The sequence below is a fragment of the Myripristis murdjan genome, chromosome 11, assembly GCF_902150065.1.
Source record: "Myripristis murdjan chromosome 11, fMyrMur1.1, whole genome shotgun sequence".
NCBI lineage: Eukaryota > Metazoa > Chordata > Actinopteri > Holocentriformes > Holocentridae > Myripristis > Myripristis murdjan.
In genome coordinates, this window is record NC_043990.1 from 30,994,480 (window position 1) to 31,018,609 (window position 24,130).

A 24,130-nucleotide genomic window follows, 5' to 3' on the forward strand; every position below is an offset into this window, starting at 1 on the left:
TATATATATATATATATATTTTTTTTTTTTTTTTTTTTTTTTTTTTTTTTTTTTTTTTCTGTCATGGGGCCCAAAATTCCTGGCGGTGCTCCTGTATCAACCTACAGTGAGATGAAACAATAAATAGCGCCGGGACAAGTTTTCGCTAGTGTGGCTGCCTTATGGCTCCCGTCATTGCAGTGCCTTGTGACTCTCATGTGGTCACCTGCTGATGGTGGGCTTTTACGGTCACTAAAACTCTGCAAGCTAAAACCCCTCTCTGTTAGGTTACAGAGTAGTTGTACATTTCTCACTGAGGTTTTTTTTTCCTCATTAAAAAATTGTAGGCCTATTTGTCGGGTACACAGAGGGGTCTTTTAAGGGGTATTTTAAAGCTGGAGAGGGGGCAGATTGAATGTGCTCCATTTTGCCGTGCTTAGTTTGCATCCATCTCTTAACCCTTCCATACATGCTCTGCTCAAGGTTTATGGCCCTATTTAAAGAGGTTTTTCCTTGCCACAGTAACCCTGTGCTTGCTCTTGAGGAAGATTGTGGTCCATGGATTTGGCCAATACTTGTTGGATTTCTGTAAAGCGCCTTTAGATAACTTTTGGTATGAATTGACACTATATAAATAAAACTGAATTGATTCTTTTTTCTAATTGGTATTATCTTGTTTTCACACAGAGGTTTCTGAAAAATTTGTAACCCTATCTTATAATGTTTTTGTGTTAGGGCAAAAGAACACAGAAGGACCACTACATATACTTGACGTAAGGGATAAAAATAACTGATGGTATCAGCAAAACCAATTAGCTTGTGGTGGACTACCAGAGGAACCGCAGGCTGCCTGTCCTGGTTGTCACACTGGATAACTGGCAATACAACACTATCACAATATCTTACCCACAGGGACAGGAAGTGAAGTGCAAAAGCTGAGTTATGGTGTAGAATAATCACCAGAAGTGTTTTTGCAGACCATGATGATGTCACAGTGAAAATGACCTTTAGGTATAAAATATCACAACTTCATCATTTTATCCTAACTGATATTTGTGTGAAACCTTGTCATAATTAATGCATAAACTGTTATGACCAGAAATATGTTTTGTATGGTGTGACCTTTTGACCACCAAAATTTAATCAGTTCATCAAAGTGGATGTTTGTGCAAAATGTGAAGAAAATCCCTCAAGATGTTCCTCAGATATCATATTCACAAGAATTTGATGGACATATGGAGAGACAAGCTGAAAATGTGCTATCTCTGGCCATAGCTGTGGCCAGCGTGGAGGCATAAATATGTAAACAAAGGTCATGTTTAGGAATCTGTATAGCCTTCCCTCAGCTACTCAAACTAAATGAATCCCACAACATAGTTTATTCAGACATTGGTGCTGTACATTTAATTAATCTAAATGCAAAACAATACATAATCTATCTTGAGGAGAGAAAGAACACATTTGATGCATGCCAATAAAACAAGCATGAAATTAATTTATGGTGATATGTTACAGCTGCCATATTGCCACACAAGTTGCCATATAACTGCCATATTAACTTGGTGAAACATTCCCAAGTACACAGCAGTAACCTATTATAACTTAATTTGCAACACTGATGTCTGCTGGTATGCCTTAGTTCATTGTTTGCACACTTTGTAGTTACAGCCACGGATGCAACATAAGGGTTTATCCATTCTTTTAGACTGATACAAACCTATTTGTGATAAATTCATAGTGTATGTCATAGTAAGTAGGGGTGGGAATCACTGGATAGCTGGCAATACGACACTATCATAATATCTTACCAAGAAAAATGAAGATAGATACAGGCAATTCTGTGATAGGTTGTAAGATAATCACCATGATACATTTAGATATCTCTAACTGAAGAATAAAATTAGTACCCTGGGAAGGCAAAATAATCCTTCAGTAAGCAGGAATCAATTGTGTTTTTCAGTGTTCTAATATGCACAGTAACTGCAACATGAACATGACAGAATATTTCCAGTTGAAATACGGAAAGGCAGGGAAGAAATACATGTCATATGAACTCACCTGTGTATCTGTAGAATTGCCGTGAAAACTCAAATACTGATACTTGGCACAACTGTATTCATATCATACCAGTTATATAGACTATATTTATGTATAATATTTATATTTATATATACCTAAACGGTCCCACAATTCCATCTCTGCTGTAATCCGGAAGCCAAGCAACGACATTTCGTTGCCAAAATCTCACTGCTGTGTTTTTTTGTGCAATGACAATAAAAGAAGTCTAAGTCTAAGTCTAAGTCTCTAATAATGTATCACAAGAGGAAGTATCATTATATATGGATATTTTGTCCCATCCCTGTTAATAAGTTGCATCAAACTGAATCTTTAGAATGGGAAATGGCATAGATTAGATCTCATGACTTTTTTTTCTATTGGAGGCGGTTTGCTGACTGAAGGATTAGGCCCACCCTCTTTTATTCACCACAACTGTGTGCTTTACAACGTGTTATTTACATTATGTTAAGAGTAATCTGAACTCCATTCTAACCCAGGACAGTTTGTACTCAGTACATTTCCATACACTAAATAGGTTAATACACTTGAAAGGCAACATAAAAGATTGATGCATACTATCTACATTCAAATAGACAGCTGTAAATAAAATGCCAGGAGTGAAAAAACAGCAAGATAGTGCATTTAGTTTCAGCAGTAAATTGGCTCTGGTAGGCTTGATGAAATGCCGAAGTCCTCCTCTGTAGAGAAATCTGCTGACTGCCAATGACACTCAATGAGAGCATCATACAGTTCCTCACTGAGCTCCATAAATTTCTTGTTGGCCTCCACCACGTCGAGCGCCAGGTTTGGATCTACAACAGATGGACAGTTGATTGTCTAAAACTAACAGCACACAGTATTCATACATTTTTCAATTAAGGCCGACTGAGGAGACACCAAGTGTAGGATCACTGTTATTTTTTTTTCCTGCATGCCTTGAACTGCAATCATCAACAGCCACCGATGTTTTAGAAAGAGCTGAAAGTGGGTCTGAAGCAGACAAATGACAAGAGAATGTAAGTGCTGCAGAGTGGGAGCAGAGCAGACTGATTTACACCGGGGTGAGGAGCGGCGGGGAGTTGAGCAAGCTGATTTGGTCTATAGCTAATGCTGCATGGACTGACCAATACTGTTTTTTTTTTTTTTTTTTTTTTTTTTCTCAGGGTCAATACCTATACACTCCTGATCAAAATTTTAAGACCAGTTGAAAAATTGCAAGAATTTACATTTTGCACTGTTGGATCTTAAGAATGTTCTAAGTAGAGCTTCAAAATGCAAATAGAAGAAATGGGAGTGAGACAAAAAAAAATAAAAAATGGAGTAAACAAATTATTGCAAACAACTATTAAACTTTTGATCAGCTGATGAACAGCCTATTTCAGTTTAAGACCACAGCCTTTAAAAGCCCAAATCTTGGCAAAATGTGGATTCAGTGTCATTTTCTGTCAGGTATCCACACTGTCATGACCTTCTGTTCTATAGAAATACTTCACCCCAAACAGTTTTTGCAATGCGTCATGCAGTTTAGGTCTACCTGGACAGTTCTTATTGCTTTAACAAATACTGTGCAGGAATAACAACAAGTTTGACAACCGGTTTAAAAATACTGGTCTAAAAATGTTGTAAAACTGTGGCTGGTTCAGAACTGTGGATGTAGCCATCTCTGTGCCTGCACTTCAGTGATATTGATCAGATGTCATCACCTGCCTCCTACCCATATAACTCTGTACTCTGGAGTTGTTTCATGCAGCTACTTCAGATTACGTAAATAACTTCCTTCTGCAGTTCCCTGCATTTTCAAGCATCTTTTCTCATCAGTTATTTTGTGACCTGCAGAGTTCAAATAGCACTGTAGTTACCTGGCCAAACAAACAGGATCAAGAAAGTAAACGCTCAAGAATATGAAAAAAATGCTCTAAGCATAACTGGTGTGAATCATACTTATGAACTTTTTCAACTACCGAGGGTAACCCTGAAGTGGGTTGTATAACCTGTAAGTACTCAGAACGCAAGTTCAGGGAATGCCTTTTCTTCTCTTTTCCACTGTATTACATTCTCTTAAAAATGCATTGGGTAGATTGCAATACGGAATGGAAAAATATTATGTTTTAGAATTGGTAGATGCATAATTAATTGGATTCATTGAGAGAATCACAGAGGGCAGTTATGAACTCTGTCACACTGTCAGCCACTCTGCCCATATCAACATGACAACATGTCACATGCAAGTAAGTGTAATAAACACATACACTACTCACAAAAAGTTAGGGATATTCGGCTTTCAGGTGAAATTTCAGGATGAACCTAAAATGCATTATAACCTTTACAGGTAAACTTAATGTGACCTTCTGTAAACTTTTGAATGCACATGTCCAACTGTTCAATGTTTCAGTACTTTTTGCACAAGTTGCTGTTCTCTAACAAGGAGTTTAACGACAAAATTCACAACAGGTGTTGATCCATGAATCGACCAATAAATTTCCTGGTTCAATTAGAATTGGTATTTAAAACAGTCCTCCTCATCATGCTGTTCACATTTTGACATCATGAGACCAAGACGACACCTAACAATTGATCAGCAGCACCTCGCCATTGCGAGGCTTCAAACAGGATGTCCTCAGACGGAAGTGGCCACTGAGCTTAGAGTGTCATCAGCAGGTTGCAACAGAGATACAGAGAGACTGGAAGAGTCACAGAAAGGCATAGAAGTGGACGTCCTTTGGCCACATCCCACACTGATGACCGCTTCATTGTGAACAGTGCCCTGCGGAACCGGATGATGAATGCCCACTCAACTCCAGGCACGTTTAAGGGAGGTGAGAGGCACCCAAGTGTCACGTCAGACCATTCGAAACCGTTTACATCAGCATGGTCTGCGTGCTAGACGACCTGCAAGGGTACCTGACCACACCACCAGGCACAGGTGTCATCGTCTTGCATGGGCCAGGGAGCATTTACGCTGGACGAGGGACCAGTGGGCCTCAGTGCTGTTCTCTGATGAAAGCCGATTCATGTTGAGCAGAAATGATGGCCGCCAACGATGTTGGAGACGTCAAGGAGAGCACTATGCATCAGCCACTGTTGTCACCAGACGAGCCTTTGGTGGTGGTGGTGTTACTGTGTGGGCAGGTGTGTCTAGTCAATACAGAACTGCCCTAATGGTACAGTGACAAGCCCATACTACCTGAATAACATCATTAATCCAGTCATTGTGCCCCTGCATGAACAACACAGGCCTAATTTCATCTTCATGGACGACAATGCTCCAGCTCATCGAGGTCGTATCATTAGGGAACGGTTGCTGGAGACTGGGTTACCTCAGATGGAGTGGCCTGCACTTTCCTCCAGACCTGAATCCCATAGAAAACCTATGGGATCAGCTGAGTCGCCGTGTAGAGGCTCGGAGCTCTGTACCTCAGAACCTCAATGTCCTGAGGGCCGCCCTTCAAGAAGAGTGGGATGCCATGCCTCAGCAGACAATAAGTCGACTTGTGAACAGCATGAGACATCGTTGTCAAGCTGTAATTGATGCTCAAGGGCACATGACAAGTTATTGAGACATTGACATTTTTTGTTGTGGTATATCCACCACTGTTGTTGGCTTTTGTTTCAAGAAATTGTTTGAGATGAGGAAATCACCAGTGCATGCTTCTACTTAAATGCCCTACTTTCATGATATAATATCACTGTAGCGTGAACTTTTTACATTTTCCGTAAATTTCACCCGAAAGCCAAATATCCCTAACTTTTTGTGAGTAGTGTACATATCCAGGGCTTAAAGTGAAAAATGTTCCTGAGCCTGAAACCTGAAAACGAGGTGGGGTGGGGGGGTGGGGGATGGGTGGGGTAACCCATTGACCCACAGGTACCCCAGTTTTGCTGATTACTGTGTACTAAATTCAGGGATGCAAACAGCAAGACCTCAAAAAAGAGAGAAGTTTCCGAACTTCCGGCGGGGATCTTTTGTAGCACTGAGGACATATGATAATTATCTTGAAGGAGAAGAGGTTTACCAGTAGGCTTGACTCCAATAATTTAACAATATGTTAAATTATTATTTGTTTTAAAAATGTAAATTACTTATCAAACAGACCTAACAATTCAACTACCAGTGAATGAGCAGGAGTATGCATGTGATAACATGGTTTGAAAAATAAGCCGAAGTGATACCTCTTCCTTCTAAATAGTTTACAATCAGAAAGGGCCATTAGAAACATTCAATACAAACCTTCTAGTACGTCATCCTGAACAGCTTCACTTTCCTAAAAAGAGTAAGACATTTAAGAATTATTTATGTGGTGGTTAACAACGAATAAATTAAGCACGTTAAAACAGGCTAAGACAGTGAAGCTACCTGTAGTTGTGGGGCGTAATGCATGTAGTCATACTGGTTATAGTAGCCATAACTTCCTCCAGTCTGGTCATAGCCCCAATGTGGGTAATACCCTGAATACGCCTGCTGATTGTACTGCTGGAAGTTTTGTCTGTATCCTGAGTTGGACTGCCATGATCTGTTGTCTGACTGTTGCTGCCGATTCCTAAAACTCAGGAGGGATTGAGAGATACGCTGAATGACAATTTAGTAGATTTCAAAAAATCTGATTGTTTTGGTAGGGACACAGTAAGTCATGTATTTTGTAGGGACTTACTTATTTGCAGCCAGGCTTAGTCGGAGTGGTTTACAACCAAGTCCCACAGCACCCTGACATTCCTCTAATGCACGCTTCTGCAGTCTCTCATCTGGAAACTGAACAAATCCACAGCCCCTAGAGCCAGACAATTACTTCATAAGGTGTAGCTTATATATTTGATTAGCAATAAACAATACTGATGAAATAAAATAAAAAAACACAAAAGAATCCACTGACACCCAATGACTCCTTGGCTATAATAAAATCAGGTGTCAAATATAATCACTCTGGTTGGAGGGTGCAGATACATGTTCATCATCTCCTCTGCTCAGCCCAATACCCTTTTTACTGTCAGCAGTACAATGGTAGTTTAAAAACTGCTACAAGAGAACAGAAAACATCCTCTCAAATGTAGTACTTTTTAACAAAATTCATTCAACAACGTATGTGGTGCAAACTTGCGAAAGCCAATTATCAGGGCACAATTTAATTCAGTCAATTCAGTCATGTCAGTATAGACATTCCTACGCTGTGATGGCTAGAAAAAACATCTGTGTAACACTATCATGTTTTCTGGAATCTTGGTGCATAAAAGTGAAGTTTTGATTTTTTAAAAACATTTATCAATCTACAATGTCACACCTACAATTAGTCAGGGGGCCATTTCAGAATAGGGCTTCAGAAATGACTTTTGCTGACATGTCCGGGTAAAAGCTGACAACCTATTTTTTCTGTTAGAGGGGACCCATAGAAGACTTTTTAGGGTGGTTATCATGTTGAATTTCTTTTCTTGTGACTTTTAGAGGCCCTTTAATCCTTATAGTCTGAGGGTATTTGGCCGTTTGTGCATGCTTTTCATTTTCTGTTTATAAAACCCATTCAGAATGTTTTACCATAGTAAAATCCTTTTTTTCCTTTTTTTTTAAATCCTTTTTTTCAGCATATCATCACCTATATGACCCAACCATTATTTTTGTCATTTTGTCATACTGTATCAATATATTGGGCCCAAAACACACAAAAATCACTAAAAATCAGATTTGAAAATACAGGGTTTTTTACTGGTAAAAGGCAGAAAGATGCTTACTAAATTATTTTGAAGGTTGGAAATATAAACATAGGTCGCCCATGTGAACACAGAATGGCCAAATTTAAATAACATCAATGATGCATGTTTTAGGAAATATTTGAATCATCAATTCATGCCATCATATGCAGGTGTTTAATATTTCAGTTTCAGTTTGTGAAATATTGCATTAAGAATCACTCTTAGGTCTTCAAGTGCAATTTCTTTTAGTACAGTCACAGCCAAAATACTAAACAAATCCTAAAAAAGCCATTAAAAACTAAAAAGAAATATTCATCACCAGTATTGTGGAAGAAAGTCTGATTTTACCACTTTTATGTAAACAGTGATAAAATGACACAGAAATAATTTTCTGAGATGACAACCAGGCTAGAACACATGCAAAGGGGTTAAATATTAATACTGGATAGGTTGTCAGCTTCTACCCAGAGATGTCAGCAAAGTTGTCAGTTACTGTCGTCAGTTACTAAATCTAAAGAGCCACAATGTCAGACCCAAACATCCTGTTTCAACAGAAATTTATCAAATCAAGAGAGTAAGAGTTCATGGGGGTCTTTAAGGTATTAGTACCAGTACCGAACATTTCTGAACAATACCAAGCCAACCATTTGATCTGGTTATGCGAGTACACTAAAGACCTTTACATGACATACGTATGCCCTGTTGTCATCACCGACACCTCCCTATACTTTATATTGATTGGTATGTAGATGGGCGTGCATGTCATGTTGGTGTGTGATCAATTTGTTTAAATGTAATGAATTCAACAATATTCAACAGTTCATTAGTTGTTCTATTGTAGTCATTGTAGTAACATAGTTAAAAGAATAGAAAGATATTCAGTCGGTTCATATGAAATATCGTATGATTACGCAAGCCACTGAATTTTCCACAACACTTTCCTGAAAATGTTTCACAATTAAAGCTTCAATGCATGAATGGGTTTTGTCCAACAAATTGGGTATGCCTGGATTCAGCAGAGGATGTTGAGCATTTTGATGGTATACAGTATATGTGTATGTTTGGTTCAAACTGAAAGCGCAAATAGCAACATGACTGTGTATTGTGCTCCTAGAGGACTTACGAGTTTTGTCTCTGGACGGCTATCAGTTTCTGTACCTTCAGGTGGCGCTGCTGTCCTGTCCTCTCACTTCTCTAATTCTCTCTCATCCTCTCTGAAAATACCTACATTTTTTTTTCTGGTTGACTTTTATTACACTGCCAGACCATATTTAACTTAAAAACTCGGTCCACTCTTCTCCCCATGTGCTACTGCGGCTCATTATTTGTTTTTCAGGTTCTGATGATCGCCTACCAGATTTCCTGTAACTGATCCAAAAGTCCGAACCAGACCAAGACCACCTCCTTTCGTTGGACCAGGGTACAGCTGTTTGGTGTGAACCATGTTCTGGGGGAGGTGTCATACCTGTAATTTTGGCTTGGATCAATCTGAAAAATCCGAACCAAATGAGGCATACAGTGGTGTGAAAAAGTGTTTGCCCCCTCCCTGATTTCTTATTTTTTTTGCATGTTTGTCACACTTAAATGTTTCAGATCGTCAAACAAATTTAAATATAAGACAAAGATAACACAAGTAAACACAAAATGCAGTTTTTAAATGAAGGTTTTTATTATTAAGGCGAAAAAAAAATCCACACCTACATGGCCCTGTGTGAAAAAGTGTTTGCCCCCTAAACCTAATAAGTGGTTGGGCCACCCTTAGCAGCAAAAACTGCAATCAGGCATTTGCGATAACTTGTAATGAGTCTCTTAGAGTGCTGTGCAGGAATTTTGGCCCACTCAGCTTTGCAGAATTGTTGTAATTCAGCTACATTGTAGGGTTTTCGAGCATGAACCGCCTTTTGAAGGTCATGCCACAGCATCTCAATAGGATTCAGGTCAGGACTTTGACTAGGCCACTCCAAAGTCTTAATTTTGTTTTTCTTCAGCCATTCAGAGGTGGACTTGCTGGTGTGTTTTTGATCATTGTCCTGCTGCATAACCCAAGTGCGCTTGAGTTTGAGGTCATGAACTGATGGCCGGACATTGTCCTTTAGGATTTTCTGGTAGAGAGCAGAATTCATGGTTCCATCAATTATGGCAAGTCATCCAGGTCCTGAAGCAGCAAAGCAGCCCCAGACCATCACACTACCACCACCATGTTTGACTGTTGGTATGATGTTCTTTTCATGAAATGCTGTGTCAGTTTTATGCCAGATGTAACAGGACACACACCTTCCAAAAAGTTCAACCTTTGTCTCATCAGTCCACAGAATATTTTCCCAAAAGTCTGGGGGATCATCAAGATGTTTTTGGCAAATGTGAGATGAGCCTTTGTGTTCTTTTTGGTCAGCAGTGGTTTTTGCCTTGGAACTCTCCCGTGGATGCCATTTTTGCCCAGTCTCATTCTTATTGTTGAATCATGGACACCGACCTTCACTGAGGCAAGTGAGGCCTGCAGTTCTTTAGATGTTGTTCTGGCTTCTTTTGTGCCCTCTTGGATGAGTCGTAGCTGCACTCTTGGGGTAATTTTGGTCGGCTGGCCACTCCTGGGAAGGTTCACCACTGTTCCATGTTTTCGCCATTTGTGAATAATGGCTCTCACTGTGGTTCACTGGAGTCCCAAAGCTTTAGAAATGGCTTTGTAACCTTTTCCAGACTGATAGATCTCAATAACTTTCTTTCCCATTTGTTCCTGAATTTCTTTGGATCTCAGCATGATGTCTAGCTTTTGAGGATCTTTTGGTCTACTTCACTTTGTCAGAGAGGTCCTACTTAAGTGATTTCTTGATTGAGAACAGGTATGGCAGTAATCAGGGCTGGTTGTGGCTAGAGAAATTGAACTCAGCTGTGATAAACCATAGTGAAGTTATGTTTTAACAGGGGGGGCAAACACTTTTTCACACAGGGCCATGTAGGTTTGGATTTTTTCCCCCCTTAATAATAAACCCTTGATTTAAAAACTGCATTTTGTGTTTACTTGTGTTATCTTTGTCTAATATTTAAATTTGTTTGACGATCTGAAACATTTAAGTGTGACAAACATGCAAAAAAATAAGAAATCAGGGAGGGGGCAAACACTTTTTCACACCACTGTATGTGAAAGCTCTCTAAGGTCACTGTCCTTGAATACAGCTGCAACTTAACTAAACACCAGCTGCTGACAGTAAGTACTGCAGGGCAAACAGAGGCAGATTGAAACTAGGGATGCAAGCATGATATGGATTTTTTTTTTCAACTGATACCAATAATTACCTGCTTTGCTGCCACTACCCCCTCAAAATAAACAAAAAACAAAAAACAAAAAATAAATTAAGTGAATTTGGTTAAGAGGGTGAAGTAAACCTCTAAAAATGAAATCCTGCCCATGGGCTCCTGGGTTTTCAAGAGTTAATAAAATTCAACACCAGCACATTTGGGCCAAAAATATAGGCAATATGATTGGCACTGCTGTAATTCATATCTAAAGCATACTTTGAGTTGCCTGTGCTGTCTAGCACCACTTTCCCTCCACGGCAGGAAGGATAGCGGTTGTAGAAGAACTCATAAAGCATCCCATCATCCACCTCCGGCGTGAGATCTCCCACAAACAGAGAGTACATCTGACTGCAACAGAAAAGAGAAGGATAAGACTGACTGAGTCATTTCCAGTGCATGTACATTAATATACACACTCACTTGGCCAAAGGCTTTTTTCCGTATATTCATACAGGCTGCTCGTCCCAGTGTTACTATGTGAAAGGGATCTGATGATATTTTATTTCATCTCTCCTCTAGAAATAGCCCCTAAATTAACTGATCTGAATTAAAAACAAACAAACAAACAAACAAAAAAAAAACAATACTGATACATCCATCTCAGGATATGGAACCCCAATATAATGGTCAATAAAATAACTTTGAACTGGTCTAAATGGAAATAAAGTGGGATTGCAAACATCCCTCACCTTTACACTTACAAGTGTTTTAAAAACTTGGAGAAGGGTATACCAGTTTGAATAAATGAATTATATTACACTGAAACATACTATAAAAAAACAAAACATGACATTCCCACAGACAAAGTGAATACCAGTGCTCATAAATTTATAAATCCTCTTTTCACTCTTCATTTAAGTGATAAGAAATAAACAAAATTATGCATGCATTGTTAAATTAATCTTATGATAATGTATTTGATAACTTGTCAAAAAAGTGAGATCCCTCCAAGCCTAAAACAGCCTAGTCATAGTGACACTGGGAAATTAAGGGATTTTCTATCAAAAGGCACAGCTAAAAGTACGAGACTTCCCATTAAAATTGTCAGGACTAGATATGTATAACAGATTTCTGAGATATTAATACCAGCTATGATGACACTACTATCCAATATAGTGTAGAAATGTTTTAAGACAATTGATGATTTAAGACAAAGTATAATGATTACTCATGATTAATGAACAATGACGGATATGGTTAAGGTAATAATAATTAGAAATGAGGATGAATATAGTCTATCAGTGCAATCAAAAGTAATGATCAGATGTCTTAATGGCTGAAAATGTTGAGACAAGTCTGTGTTTTACTGTGTAGTGAGAGGTCAAAAAGGGGAATTGATCCCTAACGGCCACTCGGCCGCACCCAGTTAAAGTTTGAGAATTTGTGTGTGCTCAAGTGTAGAGTTTGTGTGTAAATGTGTGTGTGATCAAGTTTAGAGTTTTGCGTGTACTAGGTGGTGTGTGGGAAAGAGAAAGGGTATAAAAAGGCTATAAAAAGACATGGTTCTTTTTTCAGGGCCAGACCTTTGGAGTAGGAGTTGTGGACTACTTTACCATCAGAGAGATTTACAAAAAATCTTCAGTTGGAAATTATTGAACCGAGTACGAAGGAATAACCATTTTTTCCAACCAGTTGTGAATTAAATTGAACTTTAGATTTCTCTCTTGTTCGTGCTGTCTGGATGGGACTGAGAAACTCAATGGGCTTGGGGACTTTGTAGTAAAGTTGTGAGTTTTTACAGGAATTCAGACTCCGGTGAGAAAAGAGGAACTGCTGCTACAGAGCAGTGCCTCTCTCCTCTTTCCCTTCCTCAAATTATGCATTTAGTCATTCAATCAGCATAACCTTTTATTGAGAATTCTGGATTTTCTAAAATTGAATTCTTGGATATAGTTGGACTGCTTTGCCCTGCTTGTTTCTGCAATCAATCTTTCTAAACTGGATTTAGAGGATAACTGGGGACATGTCTTTTATGATTTTTCGTTGACAGTAAAATAATAGGTTGTAGTGTGTATAACACTGTACAGGGATTCCTCTCGGATTTTTTGAAACTGTGGGGGAGGGCTTCAGCGTCGTTGCTCACACGGTGCCGGTGAAGTTGTTGTAATGTAATGTTTTTTCGTGATCGCGGAAATTGCGAATTTCCTGCGGGATGAATAAAGTATCTATCTATCTATCTATCTATCTATCTAAATTATAGTCCCTACAGTGTTAACATTAACGATAACATTAGGGTCGTTTTCACAGGCTTGAACAAAAAACTGGATTAAATTTAATCTTGCCTAGGTACCATACTCTTGCCCTTTTCTCCCTCCCTCTGCGAGCGCGCTGCAGACAGTAATCAAACAGGCGGGTGATGACTCCGGTGTTCATTTTTCAAAATGAAGTTAATTGCAGTGTTATGTACCATTTCATGATATTTACATTATCATTTCAAACTGATTCTAATAAATATATTTGCGCAAAAAAAGGCTAGATAGCCTATATATATGTATATATATCCTTTTAAAATTGTTTTAACATCTGGAAGAAAAAAAAATCATTCCAAAGGTGTGGCGGCTTTTATTTTGCCTTGGCGGTGCGCCACGATGAATTACATGTAGCGGAAACCCTGACTGTAAAGTTTACCCTGGCCATCGCAACTAACAGGTATTTATTCCAGGTATTTAACCTCTGTGGGAGTGTTTACCAAAAATGCCTGTGGGTGTGTTCATGAGGGCACTGGTTTCACTTGACCATTGCTGTGGTCTCATGTGAACAACAGTCGTTAGAGTCAAGTGTAACCATGAGACTGGACCTGAGGAGTTCGCCCTTCTGAGGAGTTCACACTTCTGTGTTGGGCTATGCGTTTGTTCAATGGTTGTTTTGTTTCGCCAATGTATAAGTCCTTGCATTCTTCACTGCATTGGACGGCATATATCAGGTTGCTTTTTTGGTTGTGTGGTACCCTGTCTTTTGCCACTATGTGTAATTTATTGTTCTTACTTAGGTTGCTGTGCACATTTGGCTTTAACTCTATTTTTTACTTTATACAATTTTATTTATTATAAACCACAGGAAAACTGTACTTGTTAACCTCTAATCTGCTCCCAATAACCAAGGGTATGCTGCTATCGTTTAAGCTGTGTGTCTCACAAAGAGTGGAATATGTTATGTAAATAACATATATAAACAGTGGTCAGTTCATGACACTTTCTCATCTCATAATTTTAATACTTAATACAATGTTAAGAATAGTTAAATAAATAATGCTACATGATAAAAGGAAGGAAGGAAGTCTTTAAATACACCCTGTGATTGGTGATTTGCATAAGCCAAAACTGGTTCCAGCGTTCTGTGATTGGCCCCAAAATTCCTGACCGTAGAACCCATGATTGTGTGTGCCCATATTGAGTATTTAATAAAGAATGATAAAAAAGACTCATTGTATAAAAAAGACTGAGCTGAATTAATTCATTCCCTCTTTAGCTCAAGCTCAAGCTAAGCTGAACTGAAATCAGTTCAGCTTAGGAATGCTAACATCCTACTTCCTACTGCTAGACTCACCCATTATCTCCTTGTTTCCCAAAGGTGGCTCGATTTAACTTGAATCTTGTGGGCTGTAAGAAATCAAAAAAGACCTTCCAAATACATTATGCTCTTTCTTATGGTGTCTAGCAAATGAAATGATAAGATATAAGTTAATTTTGAGGATAAAGGTGCTTACCGGATTAGCTCCTGGTAATGATTTTCCATTGACTTTACGAAGACAACGCTCTGCTGTAGCCTCATCCGTCAGTTCCACAAAGCAGTATCCCAAAGCACCCCTGTAGACAACACACTTTACAGAAAATCCTGCACCAGGAACCATTATCTAAGCTAAACAGTTTTCAGACTCAGTTCTCACCCTGTCATCTTGTTGCGTATGATCCGCACATTTATCACCTGTTCACCCATGGTTGCGAAGGCTCTAGTGATAAACTTCTCATCCATGTAGGACTCCAGCTGCAGAGCAACAGAACATCATGATGAAACGCAACGATCAAGGTTACTTGACTGTTGGTAAAGAACAGGGAGGCATCATAAATTTTACTCATGTAATTGCTTCATTGATTGCTCATACTGGGTTACTCTTGTGTTCTTGATACCTTTAACATATTTAGGGTAGGAGAAGGAATAGCAAGACTGTAGTTACTTATTTTAATTATTAGTCAACGATGGTCATCAGTTTTCTGGTTATAACTCAGACCCTTTCCAGCCTGCAAGTTACATTTACTCTCATGATGAAATTAACGATTTTAGACTTCATACACATACACTACACAACACACACACACACACACACACACACACACACACACACACACACACACATAAATGTACAGCCCTGGAAAAAAATAAAGAGAGCACTCCAAATTTATCTTAAATCAGCATCTCTGTGTGTCTGGCAGTCATGTCATTCCAGTGTCTGCTGAATTCCAGCACAAGCACACCTCGTTTTACTTAATGAGGTACTGATTAGGTGATCACCTGAACCAATAAAAAGACAAAATGACAAAAAAACAAAAAACAAACAGACAAAAAAAAAAACACTTGTCTTTTCAGCGTTTGTTTCCAAAACCAAAATGAAGTGTGCTGACATCAAGTTATTCTCTAAATGCTTGCAAATAGATTAATCAAACATTTAGGCTACCGAGTCTAATTCATGTAGATCAAAGTGGATTTGTCGAGAAGAGATTGGCATCGGATAATATTCGTAGATTACTCCATATCCTCAATGCATGTTCAAAAAATACTAATGCCTCTTCTGCTGTCCTGTCTGTGGAGGCAGAAAAGGCTTTTGATCGCCTTGAGTGGCCCTTTTTGTGGAGAGTTTTACAGCGAATGGGATTGGGCTCTGATTTCATTGGCATGATTAAAACTATGTATTCTAATCCTTCAGCTAGTGTGATGACAGAGCAAATAACATCTGCCTCCTTTCAGATTTCAAGATCTACCAGGCAGGGAGACCCACTCTCCCCATTATTATTTATTTTATCATTGGAACCACTAGCACAAGCTATAAGGCAAGCAACTAATATTCATCCAATTAGTATTCATTCCACAAAACATCATTTATCCTTATTTGCAGATGATGTATTATTATTTCTGTCGGATATTAATCAGTCTCTCCCAAATGTTTTCAATATATTCGATCAGTTTAGTTATATGTCCAGCTATAAAATTAATTGGACAAAATCATCTCTACTTCCTCTTAACCAGATGTCTAAGGAGGAATCTGAGAATAATGATATTCCAGTAGTTTCTAATTTTAAATATTTGGAGATACACATCTATAAATCTATTGACAAAATTGTGGTAAAAAATTATAATTCAATTATTAAAACTACTGAATCTGACAGGTGGCTTAAGCTACCCATCTCCTTCTCGGGAAGAATATCAACTATTAAAATGAATATCCTGCCTAGAGTGAATTACTTCGATGCTTCCCCTACCTACACCCCCAAAATTTTGGGATAGATTGAACCAAGCCGTTATTCGTTATATTTGGAAAGGTAAAAGATCACGGGTTAAACTTATGAATCTGCAGAGAGGGAAGGAGTTTGGAGGTCTGTCATTTCCTGATTTCAGATCCTATTATTTGGCTTTTATTTTACGTAATTTGGCCAATTGGTTTTCTCCTGGCATCTCTAACCCCTCTATTGACATTGAGAGTGGTATCGCTGCTCCTGTCTCACTGGACCAGTTACCGTTCACTAATCTCTCTAATCGGCAATGTAGAGCTAGGTTCGGACCAATTATTAGTCATGCAATTCTTATATGGCGGAAGGTGCTAAAACTCTATAGCTTTAAGAATAGATGGCATGCCAGCACTCCTTTATTTCATAACAGTGCTTTGCAGTCTGGAGGCCGACCTTTTACATCAGTCCGGTGGTATAGTATTAAGTATTCGAACTTTAGGTGATGTAATGGATGAAAATGGCCAATGCTCGTTTCAGGATCTTTGTAAAAAGTTCAGTGTTCCTTCTAATTCTTTTTTTCTCTACCTTCAGCTGCGCTCAGCCTTACGGAAGGTTGGAATACCTGTTAATGCTCCACCTACTACTCATCCACTCATGGAACTGTTTAAAAAGGTTTTGACAGCCACAGAAGGTAGTGTATCACTGATCTATGAGTCTATTGTTAGGGTATCATTTTCACACTCCCCACTTGCTATGGTAAGAGTGTGGAATAATGACATTGACTGTGCGGATTCTCCCATAAATTGGGATAGGGTTTTTAAAAATATTTCTCTCTCATCACAGAACTTAGATAATCAAATTACTAACTTTAATTTTGTTCATCGAGTATATTTAACACCAAAGAAGAGGCATTTAATGAAATTATGTCAATCCCAAAACTGTACTTTATGTAACTTGAATCAAGTAGGTACCTTTTTGCATATGTTCTGGGAATGCCCAGAGGTCAAGGCCTTCTGGGAAAAGGTGTCTTGTAAAATGGCTACCATGTTGAAAGTGGAGTTGGACTGTTCACCCCGTCTGTTATTATTGAATGATGATTCATATCTGACCTTTAACTTAGTACAGAGGCGGCTTTTGTTTTTAGGAATAATTGTTGCTAAGAAGATGGTAGCGGTAAGATGGCTACCCTCTAACACACTGTCAATCAATCAGCGGTATCAGTCTTTGTCAAACAATATTTCCATGGAGCTTTCCATAGCAAGGTTGAACCGAGTGGGGCACAAAAGTCTTGAGGCCTGGAAGGAAGTATTAGTTCTATTAGTTGTAGTATTAGTTCTAAAAGTTATTGTGATTTACAAGTGTAACCATGGGTGTGCGTAAATACATGCTATTTCGAATAATGTATATTTTTATTTATACTCACATTGCTTTTGGTTGTTTGTTTTTATGTTTCTTCTCCCTTTTTTTTTTTTTTTTGGTTGTTGTTTGTATATCTGTTTTTTGTATTATGTCTAATGCTGCATCCCATACACTGGGTGTCATAAAAGAAAACCAAATAAAAAATTTGATCACAAAACCAAAATGAAGATGATATAAAATAACTACTCGTTTTCCCATTTTGTGCTCAAATCAAAAGTGGAAAAAACGGACAACAAGTGCAAAGCTGGAGCCAATCTCAGCGCTCATAGGACAGGTCGCCAGTCCATCGCAGGGCAGACAGACAAACACTGACATTCACACACACAGTCATACCTAGGGGCAACTTAGGCATACAGCCCTGGGGTCCGTTTCCCAAAGCAGGTTTAGTGGAAACTCTGAGTCTGTTAACCCTGAAATGAGGGAAACTCTGGGTTTTCCGTTTCACAAAGGGATGTAGCCTAACTCAAAGCAGAGAAAGAGGGGGAACTGTAGCCTGTTTCACAGAGGGAGGTAACTTAAGCTCTCAGTCTGTTTTCCGCAGTAACAGACTCCATGAAACTAACCTGGTCGGGACCAGGTTTTTCTCATGAAACCTCGAGTTTCTCTCTGTGTCCGCCCTCTTTCAGCCACACACCGTATTTAACTTCCTCATTCATTCAGTCAGCAGGCGAGTTTTGGCGTGGCATATTAGTTCTGCCATCTGTTATTTAAGAAATAATTAAAAAAAAAAAAAAAAAAAAAAAAAAAAAAAACAGTCAGTAGGCCTTTATTAGAAGTCCTTAGTAGCCTAGTTAGGTGGCGACTTTTTTTCACGAACATGGCATGTCCTTTCGACAACGATCCTGTGGATGAAGGTGCAGTGTTACTGCGCAGAGAATTAAATATTCGTCGGGAGATGGTTATAAGACCGCGCATAGATGTTTTACCTGTTTGAACAATGTTTTTATATTTCATCTTAAGCTGCTGCCAAGTGTGCTTCTCCCCCGCGGGATTGCATCTAAATGAAATAAATTAATAGGCTACCATTCAAGCAGTTTCCCCCTGTAATATTATTGTGATTGCAACGGACTCCATTTAAACGTACGCAATGACCCGAGCAGCAGTGTTCCCCCACGCCGTCTCCCTCTCCTTTGCCGCTGCAGCGGTGTTGCACAAAAAAAAAAAAAAAAAAAAAAAAGTTCAAACTCGCTGTATGAATGCATTAAGATTTCCAATTCAACTGGGGTGAAAAACGCAGCCCGACGCTTCCCCGTTGCCATGGTGACTCGTCAAATCAGGGCTCCATTGACGCTGTCTTTTGATAGCTGTGGTGCACGCGCTTAACTCCAGGTGAAACTACTCCGAGTTGATAAAACTAACTCAAATCAGCTGTTCTGGAACCGAAAACTCAGAGTTTCCTATCTCAGAGTAGATCAACTCAGAATTCGGGGTAGGACTCGGAGTTTGTTGAACCTGCTTCGTGAAACGGACCCCAGATGTGCAGACTCTGTGCGCTGAGGTTCAGGAGCAGAAATCACATTAACCAAGTATGATAAATATTTTAATTGCCTATTATTTTGCATATAGCCTATTCATATTTTTTCATCGCTCAGTGAAATAGTCCTTTTATCATTCAGGTTGACAGCTGACAGCACGCACCAGTAAAAGGATGATGGCACACAGAGAGAGGACGGCATTTTTGGTTTGCTGCCGGTGGATAATTTAAGTTCGGCGTTTTTTTCATAAATACAAGGACTCAAATAGACATTGAGTATTCTACTTTACTACTTGAAGTAACCTTTAACCCAGTGTCTTTTTTTCGGAGTTCAAAATGTTTTTGTTGCATGCAGAAATGTAGGCCTAATTTTGTTGTCTCTGCAGTGGTTCATTGATTTCATAAATGCAACACATTAGCCTATGGCTTGTTTGTGGTTTGTTTAGCTATACATAGCATACAGACAAAAAAAAAAAAAAAGCAGTGTTATTTAATTTTAAATGTCAAAAGGGTTTTGTGGCTCCCAGTGTTTTCTTTACCGTGGGAAACAGGTCCAAATGGCTCTTTGAGTGGTAAAGGTTGCCGACCTCTGGTATATTCATTAAAGAAAGTTTATTCAATAATAAAAATATCATTTAATCTGATGTATTGCGCCATTGGCCTATTAAATCGGAGAAATGGAACTTGATTTTTGAATGCATACCCCTTTTCCACCAGGGCTGGTTCGGAGCCGGTGCCTGACTTAGCACCAGTTTTTTGGTTTTCCACCGCCCAAGCAGGGGCCAAACTGCTGCCAAACTGGTTCCAAACTGGTGCTAGGCAAGCACCGACTCCGAGCAGGGGCTAAACAGGAGCCAGAGAAAGAACCGATGGAAAAGCAAACCGGTTCTTGGTTGGAACCAGTTAAACACTGGCTCTAGCACCAGCTCCGAACTAGCATCAGGTGTTTTTTGGTGGAAAAGGGGCACCAGACACAGACATAGACACACACACACTCACTCACTCACACACACACACACACACACACACACACAGATCTTTATGTACAACCAGCTTATATTAACAGTATGGGCTACTGTTTTCCAGTGTCGGCAAACATCTATCTTTTTATAAACTCACCGGCAGATGTTTTATTTCAGCTGGGGGTGTGTCACTCCAATTTAACGTCAGCTCCAATTAATGTGGCTAAGCAGCACAAGTAACGACAGTAAGCAGTCACATTAAGGCTGAACAGAGTTATAATCACCTTTTCAGGCTGTTATCAATTTACCTCTGAAATAAAGACGACAATTTTCACAGATGTGTTGATTTATTAAATGTTCATTTCAATGTACAGACGCAAACAAATTGACAAATTAATTAAATCTTTGGCCCAGGAAACTCATAAAGACTGAACAAATTAATAACGATTATTAGGCTAATTAATAACTGATAACAAACAAGAACAGAGTTATAGCCGCACATCTCCGTGGAAAATCTTACAGGTACTGTCCGTGGTGCTGAATCCGCTGAGGCACTTTATTATAGAAATTAAAGCTCCATAAAATTCAGGATCTTGTTCAGCTCTTCTTTACTTACAGCTGAGAAATCAGCTGTTTGCCCGGTGTTTGTCAGGTAGTCTTGTAGACATTTGACGGCCCAAGACGTTGACCGGGCCGTACCGGCTTCATTTCCTGACCTCTCCAGCTAATCCAGCTCTTCACTCATCACTCTCGCGTATCTCTCCTTTTTCTCTTCTGTCTCGTCTTCCTCGTTCAGCCATTTATCCAAACATAGGTCGCAAAATAAATCAAAATTGACAACAAAACGGTCCATTATGCTGGCGAACAAAGTTGACAGCGGCTTTTGATGCGGGTTTCAGTGAAACGTTTCATGTTGCCATAGAAACCACACAGACTCGGGCAATAAGATATAGGTGGAGTAATATTTTCAGTGATTGATTCAGTATTTTTTTTTATTTGCGCACGGCTAGCTGTACTGTCATCAATCAGATTGCTCGGTCGGATCTACGTGTTGTATAATTTTAAAAAATCTCAAGTACCCCAGGGGTACGCGTACCCCCATTTGAGAAACACTGGTGTAGACAGTATTACAATAACAAGCTCAAGAGCTGGAGTGTCTACAGCTTGAAGGAGACCAAAGACTACAGCTCCATCCCGGATCTGCACAAGGCCAGATACAAGGCTGATGTGGAAAGAATATAATCTCTGTCACTGTTATATATTATGCAATCACAAGTCAACCTGCCTATATTCTGATGTTTGACTTCTCAAATACTTTTGCATATTCTGACCAAATCATACATGTAAGTATTAGTTTTGTCTGGTTGAACTTGCATGTCAGTAATGCAAATGTATGTAATAAAAACATGACTTTAGATTTCTCCTCAGCAATATTTCAGTTATGTGGTTAATTTGATTCCATGTGATGAAACTGAGGATTCAGGGAAGGTTTGTACATACACTATGCAAGAAAAAAGGAATGACACAGTGGACTCTCCATGTCATTTCCCACTCTGTTTAGTTTCTCATTTCCTTGCTTTGTTTAACAGAAAGATATTTTTGGGGAGGAATGTCTCGTGTCAAGTCCATCTAGTACGTAGTACAGGACATATTTTAATATATTTTGATCAAGAATGAGAACTCTGGGTCAAAAGAATTCAGTAAATACAGACCTTGTGACCCTCTCAGATTGGTTGTCATTTCTGAATGTGATAAATCAAAAGCTGTAAACATTTTTGGCTTTATTAGTAAAAAATAAACGAACCATGTGCCCCCCAAAAAAGTTATAATATAAACTATCAGACAGCAGAGCCTCACAGTGTCTGTACTGATTTGTCTCACGGATATCAGGAAAAGAGCAGAGTGTACATCCCTGCTCATGTTATTTATCAAAGATTGCAACCTAGGCTGTCACCTCATTGGGGTCACCCTGTGAGTTTTGTAGTGTGTTTTTTCACAGCTGAAGAGTCACCTGAACTCAGTTCTGTCAGGCTAGCATGCGAATAAATCAATTCAAGTTTGCTATCTCAGCTATCTTGTCAGAAGTTACACTGTCCAGTTCTGTGCAGTGCAGCCCATATCATGTTGCCAACATGTTATTCTATTACACACACATATCACCCCACATTCAGAGGCTTAGCAAACAATATGGGCTGAAAATACGAGCAGTATTTCAGCAGAACTAAGACTTTGTCAGTCTTTTTTGTTATTCCTTTTGTTATGTTAGTATTCATCTCTGACGCAGCAGTAAACAAAAACATGCATTATCGTTTTCGTGTTAAATCCTGATACTCTACCTTGTCCATCGATTTGATGTTTGGCTTCTGCCATCTTCTTCGTCGGTTCCTAATCCTCCATCTTGTAAACAAATATACATATTCCGGAGTTTACGACAGTGGTGGAAGAGGGAACTGCACTCAGGAACTGTTTCCCTATTTGGCAAAAAAAAAAAAAAAAAAAAAAAAAAAACTTACATAGTGGGGCTTTCAAAGAAAATTGAAATCCTGCTGCCGTGCCCGGAGCATGGCCTTTATTGACCGCGAAGGCTGCGTCTTTCGAATGCTGTTGCCCCTAAATTGCGACACAGCCTGTCTTTGCGTAATCCCAGAGAATCTCTAATATGGGTTAGTAGACGGTCGTAGACGGGCTCTGGTAATCCTCCAGTCCAAGGCTCTTCGTGTCCTCGCTGATTTTACCGACCTTTCGCGAGCAACTGTCACTTCCGGGTCACGCAACTTTGTGTCAGATGAAAAAACAAAATGGACTGTTTGCGCGTTTTTTGTTGTTGTTTTTGTTTGTTTGTTTGTTTGTTTTGTTTTTTTCACTTTTGACTTGAGCACAAAATCGGAAATGGAAAACGAGTCGTTATCGGATTTTTCGTTTTGGTTTTGGAAATGAATGTTGAAAAAGAAGTTGTGTTTTGTATTTTTAGTTTTAGTTTTATTTTGAAAAACGACCGAATGAGTGATTCATCTGATTAGTCCAACTTTCAACTTTGCCTTTGTCCGTTCTAGTAGACAGATGGATAGATAGATAGATAGATAGATAGATAGATAGATAGATAGATAGATAGATTTAAAAGGGTTAACCCGTTAAATTATCCAAGTTTTTATAAATCCTCAAATGTAGTAACTCATACACACTCTATGTTAAGTAGCACTTGTTTCAGTAAGGCGTATTCAGGTGTTTAAAACACGCCTCAAGGCTCATTTCTACACTTTGGCTTTTCCATCTTCAGCTTGAGCATTTGATGTTTTAGGTGGCACTGGGTATGTTGTATATATGGTTTTTGATCGATTTATGTTTATAATCTATTGTAAAGGACTTTGGCACAACTCTGTTTGTATTTAAATGTGCTACATAAATAAATGTGGTATGGTATGGTATGTGGTATTCAAGAACTGGTTTGCCTGATATTTTCCCACGTATTCCGTAGTATTCATTCACACAGTATTCCGTAACTAACGTTAAAGTTGTGTTTTGCCGACAAAATTTAAATGCAAGTTTTTTTTACGGACTTAAGCAAAATACTTTTAACATAAAGGAAGACACAGGACTATGACGTTTGTTTAGCTCGTACGCCAGTCAGTATTTTCTTCTTTTTTAAATATTAAGCAGTAAATAACTTACGTTGCCCATCCAAAGTGTGCTCATGGTGTAGGATAAGATGAGAATGTTCAAACCTAAGTAATAATTCTCACGTATCTGAGAATTTCGCCAGCACACCTAGGTTGCACTTTCAAAGACACAAACACATGCTAGTACACAAACACGGAAGTGCA

General features: G+C 38.9%; 1 protein-coding gene across 6 annotated transcripts; it reads right to left on the bottom strand.

Annotated features, from left to right (window-relative positions):
* Positions 1 to 2,646: 2,646 nt before the first annotated feature.
* LOC115367530 (tRNA selenocysteine 1-associated protein 1-like) lies at positions 2,647 to 24,130 on the bottom strand. 6 transcript variants are annotated; one of them, XM_030063336.1, is made up of 10 exons: positions 23,979 to 24,122; positions 22,646 to 22,780; positions 14,900 to 14,997; positions 14,720 to 14,819; positions 14,560 to 14,612; positions 11,230 to 11,361; positions 6,687 to 6,803; positions 6,392 to 6,581; positions 6,266 to 6,299; positions 2,647 to 2,849 (listed from the first exon to the last, which is right to left on the bottom strand). In XM_030063336.1, the coding sequence occupies exons 2-10, from the start codon at positions 22,652 to 22,654 to the stop codon at positions 2,686 to 2,688; spliced, it is 897 nt and encodes a 298-aa protein (XP_029919196.1). In that variant the 5' UTR covers positions 22,655 to 22,780; positions 23,979 to 24,122; the 3' UTR covers positions 2,647 to 2,685. The 6 variants fall into 6 exon arrangements, with proteins under 6 accessions (XP_029919196.1, XP_029919197.1, XP_029919195.1 ...); XM_030063337.1 differs by having other exon boundaries at positions 22,646 to 22,706; positions 23,979 to 24,118; XM_030063335.1 differs by lacking the exon at positions 23,979 to 24,122 and adding an exon at positions 22,823 to 22,925 and having other exon boundaries at positions 22,646 to 22,706.